This window comes from Rutilus rutilus (assembly GCF_951802725.1).
Source record: "Rutilus rutilus genome assembly, chromosome: 2".
In the NCBI taxonomy this organism is placed as follows: domain Eukaryota; kingdom Metazoa; phylum Chordata; class Actinopteri; order Cypriniformes; family Leuciscidae; genus Rutilus; species Rutilus rutilus.
Genome location: NC_140210.1, coordinates 5,994,692 through 6,002,191, shown reverse-complemented (window position 1 = coordinate 6,002,191; position 7,500 = coordinate 5,994,692). Strand labels below are relative to the sequence as shown.

General features: G+C 39.9%; 1 protein-coding gene across 2 annotated transcripts in view; it reads left to right on the top strand.

Annotated features, from left to right (window-relative positions):
* pard3ba (par-3 family cell polarity regulator beta a) overlaps positions 1 to 7,500 on the top strand; it is a 174,004-nt gene that overhangs the window by 36,052 nt on the left and 130,452 nt on the right. For both annotated transcript variants that reach the window (XM_084403120.1, XM_084403119.1), the window contains exon 3: positions 4,727 to 4,895. In XM_084403120.1, coding sequence (XP_084259246.1) covers positions 4,727 to 4,895 — 169 coding nt within the window. The remainder of the gene's footprint in view (positions 1 to 4,726; positions 4,896 to 7,500) is intronic.

The window sequence follows — 7,500 nt, the reverse complement described above, 5'->3', positions numbered from 1 at the left end:
TTAGTCAGCAGTGTTTGACATCATGTTCCCTCAGGCCGATATTTGCGGTTCTGCCGAGAGAAAAGAGGGCGAGGTGGCTGCTAACTCCAATGCAAATCAATTCACAGGGTTTGTTTCACGAGTGAGAGGAAAGTTTGTGCCAGCTGAGTAGTTTTAAGAAGTTGCAGGAAGGTTTCAATATTGGTTGGGCAACTGGTTCTTCTCTGTGTGGCCTGTTTGTCCATCTTTCTTAAATGTGAGCCAGACCCGATCAGCCAACATCTGGATCTGACCTTACTGATGCTCTTGTTTCTTGATTTTTGTCTCACAATTTTGACATTATATGCCACAAAATCAATTGTATATGTCAGAATTGTGACTTCATCTCACAATTATGACTTTATATGGCACAATGACTTTATATATGATAATTGTAACTTTATATGCCACAATTGACTTTATATCTCACATTTTTTACTTTATATCTCACAATTAAATTATGACTTTTAGGCCTGGTTTCACAGACAGGGTTTAGATTAAGCCAGGATTAGGCCTCAGTTCAATTAGGACATTTATGTGACTTTATATATGACATTTATGTGACTTTCCTGTAGCTCAAACAGTTGAGCGTTGGCGCTTGCAATGCCAAGGTCATGGGTTCGATTCAAGAACTAATAAGCATGTAAATGTGTACATTGAAATGCAATGTAAGTCGCTTTGGATAAAAGCGTCTGCCAAATGCATAAATGTAAATGTTATATCTCACAATTTTAACTTTATATTATGCAATGAGATTATATCTTACAGTAACGATTTATTATATGCCGCAATGAGACTTAAAGGTGCTCTAAGGGATGTTGGGTGACGTCACTTCTTTTGACGTTCGAAGTATTGTCAAACAAAACGGAGGCTAGCTCGACCCTCGCTCCTCCTCATCCTGTCCCCTCCCCCTCCCTTCCGTGCTTCCTTAAACAGTCATGAACCATTTAGAAAAACCAAACTGGATTTACCCACCTGTCCAGCAAAAACAGAGCCGCCTGAATGTCGGATTGGAAGCTCTTCTGCCGGCGGAGTTCTCGCCACCTTTTGAAAGCTTTTCCGATGTAAATTCGGGACTTCGCGTTCCTTCTCCTTTTCCCTATTCTCTGTTATTTGTTCATCGGAACGTCGACTCTTTGGCCGTGTGTCGGCCATTTCAAAATTCTCAAGAATTTACAATTTTAACGTTAGTCGTTGTCTAGGACATCTCTCCTCTAGCTAACTTCCCTCTTCATGCTCTCCTCCACTCCCCACACACACCCCTTCATGTGCACACGCACTAACCCCCCCACCCCCAAATCATTCTTGTCGGTTATTGGCTGGAACCAAGCGTGCCGCACAAGCCCTGAAAAGTGAAGCCAAAACGTCTCGATCGGCCCCCGGTGACTGGTCCTAGTATAGGTCATAAGCCCCGCCTCCCCGTGTTATTCAACGGGACGTGAGACCAACTAAACAATTAAATTACACTTAAAATATTTTTTTTCCAAAGGTGGTTTCTTTCATTTGCTGTCGTTTTTATCACGCTGATGTAAGTTCAAGTGTCTGTTTCAAAAATAAGTTGGTTTTTAGTTAGTTACGTGATGCGGTGGTGTAATGTCATGATTGACAGCTGTGATTGACAGGTTATCTGAGCGAAGTAGTCACTGAAGCACCAACGGACATTTTTTTCGTGATCTTCGGAGGACTGAGGAGATTGTATTTACTTTATTTTAACAAGCCTCTTGTCGTACTGCAATACATTTTTAAAAAAGTGCACTCAGGAAGAGTGCATTCTGCGAGAGTGAGGGCGGAGCGTTGATTTTGCGGCTTTACTTCCTGCTCCCGAGATCGCTACTGCGCAGACTCAAGTTCCAAGATGTCAGCGACTCAGCGTCATATCGGGACACTGGCGGCTTCAGTTCTCACCAATGGAAGAGAGCGAAGGGGCGTCGTCCATCTTTTTTTACAGTCTATTGGCTGGAACACTGTTTGTTATGTTTCGTGGTCCAGGCTGGGCCAGTTTGTTTTTGTTGCCGTTTGTGGAGCCTGGGCTGTCTACAGAGACCGCGTTTTTTTACAGTGTGTTCAGGGGAGAGGCAGCTAGCGGATAGTGAGGAGATGTTTGCTGGATGTGACAAAAAATGTTATGGCCTAAAAAACGCGTGACATCGCTAAGAGCTCCTTTAATATCTCAATTGTGACTGTATATGACACAATGAGAATTTATTAGACAGTTTTGACTGGTTATCTCACAGTTTTGAATTTATATGCCACAAAGAGATTTTGTATGCCTCAAAATTGACTTAATTTCTCCCTGTGACTGTTTTAAAATTATTATTTTTATTTAAAAGCTGAGAGTGGGTTCATGTTACGGCCCTCACGAGGACATCTGTGACCTGCCATCCATCATTAATACTATTCCAGTGGTGTTTTAAAGCATTAGGCAGCGTATCGCCCAGCTACTGTTATGAAGGAAGGAGTTTTCATTGTTTTATGTCCAGTTTGCTGCTCTGTGATTAGCTGAAATTGACATGCGCTCTTTTTTTTCTGTGAGTCACACACCCCGACGATCCTTCAGGAATAATGTGCAGTGTGTGTACAGTGATGAATATCTCAGCTCGCACGCTTCAGGCCCGGAAACAGAGTTTGATCAGGTATGAAGCACTTAGAGGAAGACGCACAGAAAGACGGCCATCTATCAAACCCGTGAAGAAGTGATTCCCTGAGATTACTTTTTCCCTCTCTCTCTCACACTTTTGCCATCTGATCAGGACGAGTTCGGTTTATTTTTCAGCACGAGGAATCACACGGACCGGGCCCGGGGAGCGTGGCGCAATATTTCCCTATGATTGATGATGCGTATTCCTGTCGCGTGTCACCAGTTATTGTTTTCCTGAAAAACAGTTACGGATGCAGATGACTTCATATCGAGCTCCCTTGGTTCTCACCCTCCCGCGCTCGCTACCTGCCCTCGCCGTTGAGTTTTTTTTTTGTCTTTCATTAAGCCATTGTTTCCTCTGCCAGGCCTTTGACGTGATTGGAAAGGCGAGCGCGGGCAAAGAAGGGAAGTGCTAATTCATTATTCCCAGGCGAATGAATTCATCAGCCGCCACGGCTTTATGGCCGCTTGTCAACGTGCCAATCCGAGACGGTCAGAGTCCACGGCGGGCGCACACGTATCCTCTCTCATTAACGCCAACTTCCTCTCGGCTCATAACGCTACCGTGACATTATGTTTGACAGCTTCTGATTCCCTTGTCACATCTAATTTGACCATTGATGCTTAACGCACGTGCTCACAAACACAGACACCTGTCAGCTCAGATTTTATTTTTTAATTTCATTTTATATTTGTTTATCACACTGCCTGTCAACACTGTAAGCTAACTCACCCGAATGCATTTCACACACAAGCTCTCAGCCGTTACATTACAGTCTGATCTATAGACAATTAAAGTATGGTTGCCTGTGTAATGTGTCTAATTATTGTCTGATGGTTGTGTGCATTAATTTGTCTGTAATTACTATTTTTTTTCGCCCCGTATGAGACACCTGCATGAATAATAGCATCTCTCAGAGACATAAGTGCGTGGGTGTGTGTTTTCTGAACAGCATATTACCATACTCCTTGCAATATATTTGCAGTATGCATAAAGTGCACTGTTTGCTAAGTTTCTGAATGCATGAAATATCAGGATTACCTGTATTTGCCAACATGTGAACGGCGAACAGTCCACGGAGCGCTGTATCCCACAATGCAATGCGCTCGACTTGACCTTTCCAGTGTGGTGACTGAACCAGCGGTTGCATCAGCTGTGATTTTTAGCATGTTCTTCTTGATTCATTATGCAAATGAACTGCCAACATCAAGACATGCAAAATATATTAATGTATTTCTATTTAAATTAATTTATAAATATTTTTTAATGCATTTTTAAATGTTTTCATATCTTTAAGGTTATTTTATTTTAAAATATTATTAATTCTATTTAAATAATAAATAAAAACAATACTTTTGTGAAAAATATTTAATTTTAATTCATAACGTTATTTTAAATCAAGCTTTAAAACTTATTTTAATATTTGAGATAATAACTGGACACACTCATGACTGTTACTGACTGAATGTTTGACTTTTGATATCGGTTGTCATCTAATAATGATATATTGCGTTCAGATGTTTTTATGCGTGACTGAAGTGTCCACATATATTTTGGGGCCACAATAACTCATTTTGCTCTTAGTCTTAGGAGTTTCACATTCACATACTGCAACTACTGTATTCTTTGCAGTCTTACATTCCCAGTAATTTTGAAACATCTGTTAGTGACATTTCAGTTTTTCGTTCAGGGCTTCTCTCCGAGTGAGAATGAAATATCAGTATTGCATTATGACACAGTATCAGACACATCATCCTCTCTACCTTCCAAAGAACACCTTTTGCATACCCTTTCGAGCTTTATGAGCTTGAAGAAATATGACAAATTCAATATTAGCAGTCACATGCTGTAGTTCATGTTGGGTATGATTCATGGGATGGATTTTGTTTTAAAACAAACAAGGAAAACCGTTTGATCGATGCACACATGGTATACTAGTACCTGCAGTTCTCTTTGTTTTCAACATTGTGTGTCTCTTGTGATGTCCTTGCAAAATATATAGTGAGTGTATATATATTTTCAGCTGTGTGTCTTATTTGTTAGTTAAGTTTCTTCTTGTCTGTCCTCAGCTGAAGGCTGTGTACGAGAAGATGGAGCTCCAGCAGAGGGCGATGGTGAGTCCTGGGGGGAGTGTGGGGTCGGGTCTCTCCAGCTCTGACCACTCTGAACCCGAGCTCAGCGTCCTACATCCCGACCTGGGCAGCGAGATCGAGGTCACCACATCTGCCCTCAAATCAAGTACGTATGTCAGCGCTAGAATTCACATGTCTGCATCAATCAAAAACAAAATCCATAATAAAATCATGCTAAATATTTTTTTTTATTTTTTTTATTTTTTTTTTATTTTTTTTTATTATTATTATTATTTTTTTTTTATTTTTTTTTATTATTATTATTATTTTTTTTTTATTTATTTTTTTTTTTTATTATTATTATTTTTTTTAAATTCTATCTTTATTATAAAATTATGATTTTTTTTTACTATATATAATTCTTCTGTCAAATAGTAAGATCTTAAATCTATTCGTCTTATACTGAATACTTCTACTTCGGTCAAAGAGAGATGTAAAAGGCTGTAAAATCAACTGCAGGTGAGTGAGGTATATGTGTGGGTTCAGTTTGAATCGCTGAAACCTCGAAGGGTTAAACAATACTCTGCTTCCCACATGCACAAGTGTCTTTCATTCCCAGCGACCACAGACCGACTGAATGGAGAAAACATCTGTATGTGCACATCGGCATGAGTGTGTGTGGTGGTTTTAAAGTGTGTGTGCGGTGTGAAGTTGTAGATTGTTTTCATAGTTATGTGTGCATGTGTGGTTGCATTAGTTGCAGCCTATAATTGAGCTGATTTTGTGAGCATGTTTGTGTGGTTTGGTGTTAACTTGTGTGTTTTGAAACAACATGATGAGGGTGAATAAATTATGACAATTTAAATTTTTTTCGGGCGAACTATCCCTTTAAAAATCCTTAGTGACCACCCATGATGCCCTAGCAACCATCCGGCAACAGATTTGTGTCACAGACGACTGTTAAAGTGGCTAACGCTCGCTCAACGTTCGACTGTCACAGCTGTATCAATTCAAATTAATGCAAATGTTACACTTGCCATTTCTGAATCCATCATTGTGACTGCTCACTCAGGCTTGCCCTGGCTAACCTTCCCATAATGCCCCTCTCTGAAGCCAGACTGCAGGCAGATGTCCCTGTGTACACCTCAAGCACTACGATGTCATTACATTACAAAAAGCCCACTGTCAGCTGCGCACACAATGCTCGTCTCGCTCATTTATCAATTAAATGATGCTGAGGACAAAGAAACCGTGCCCAATGTAGTTTAGTAGCCGTGCCGTAGCGCTGGTGTGTGTGTGTGTGTGTGTGTGTGTCAGCACTTGGGATTTGATGTTGAAACGTAACCGAGGCGATAGGGAAGTCAAAAGAAGAGTCTTATTGAATCAGTGGCACTAAGGAGGAGGAAAAGCCTTCATGGGATCAGGGGTAACTTAATTAGTGTGTGTGTGTGTGCGTGTGTGTGTGTGTGTGTGTGTGTGTGTGGGGTGCAAACAGGAATAAATGGCAGCATTTGAATGAGTTCATGCTTGGCCAGACCTCAGTTAACTTCTGAACAGTGTACACTGATAATCTGATTAGATGTGTGTGTGTGTGGGTTTACGTTGCTATACTTGGAGGGCAAATTTGTCCCCAGAAGTTTGCTATACATGACCAAACATTTTATTCATGTTTTTTATTAAATAATAAAAAAATAATGCTCTGGTTAAAGGGATAGTTCACCCCAAAATGAAAATTAGCCCATGATTTACTCACCCTGAAGTCATCCTAGGTTTATTTGACATTCTTCTTTCTGACGAATACAATCAGAGTTATATTAAAAAGTGTCCTGGATCTTCCAAGCTTTATAATGGTAGTGAATGGGCACCATTTTTTTTAAGTCTATTCAAGTGCATCTATCCATCATAAAAGTGTCCCGAACGGCTCCGAGGGGTTAATAAAGGCCTTCTGAAGCGAAGCGATGTGTTCTTGTAAGAAAAATGTCCATACTTAAAACTTTTTCGACTAAAATAACTAGCTTACGGCAGACGGCCTACGCAAGTCGACTTACGCCAAAAGAGTGACACTTGACGAAGTATGACGTAGGATTTAGGAGTAGCGTAAGATTTGACGCCTCTCGCGGTTCAAACAAACAGGGCTGGGCAACCGCGTTCGTCATTACATTGTGCGTCAAGTTCAAGGGTCAGTCTTTCGCCATAAATTGATGCGTACGACCGTCTGCCGGAAGCTAGTTATTTTAGTTGATAAAGTTTTAAATATGGAAATTTTTCTTACAAGAACGCATTGCTCCGCTCCCCATTATATTCCCATTCACTCCCATTATAAAGAGCCAGGACATTTTTTTAATATAACTCCGATTGTATTCGTCTGAAAGAAGAATGTCATATACACCTAGGATGACTTCAGGGTGAGTAAATCATGGGCTAATTTTCATTTTTGGGTGAACTATCCCTTTAACCCTCAGAGACCCACTGCTGGAAAACTGCAAAACAAAGCAATTAATAAGTAATATCTATTTACGTGGGTCAAAACAGCAGCTAACAAAACAGCATGTGTATATATATGTATATGTATATATACCAGTGTAGGTTCACACCCCTATTATATATATATATATATATATATATAAAAAAGCTTTACAACATTTTATTTTATCACTTATTTTTTATCATTAACTGTTTTGTTTTGTTTCTGAACGTTGTCCCTAGAAGTTTGCTATATATGACCGAGCATCTTATTCATGTTTTTTATTAAATAAACTTTATTTATTTTT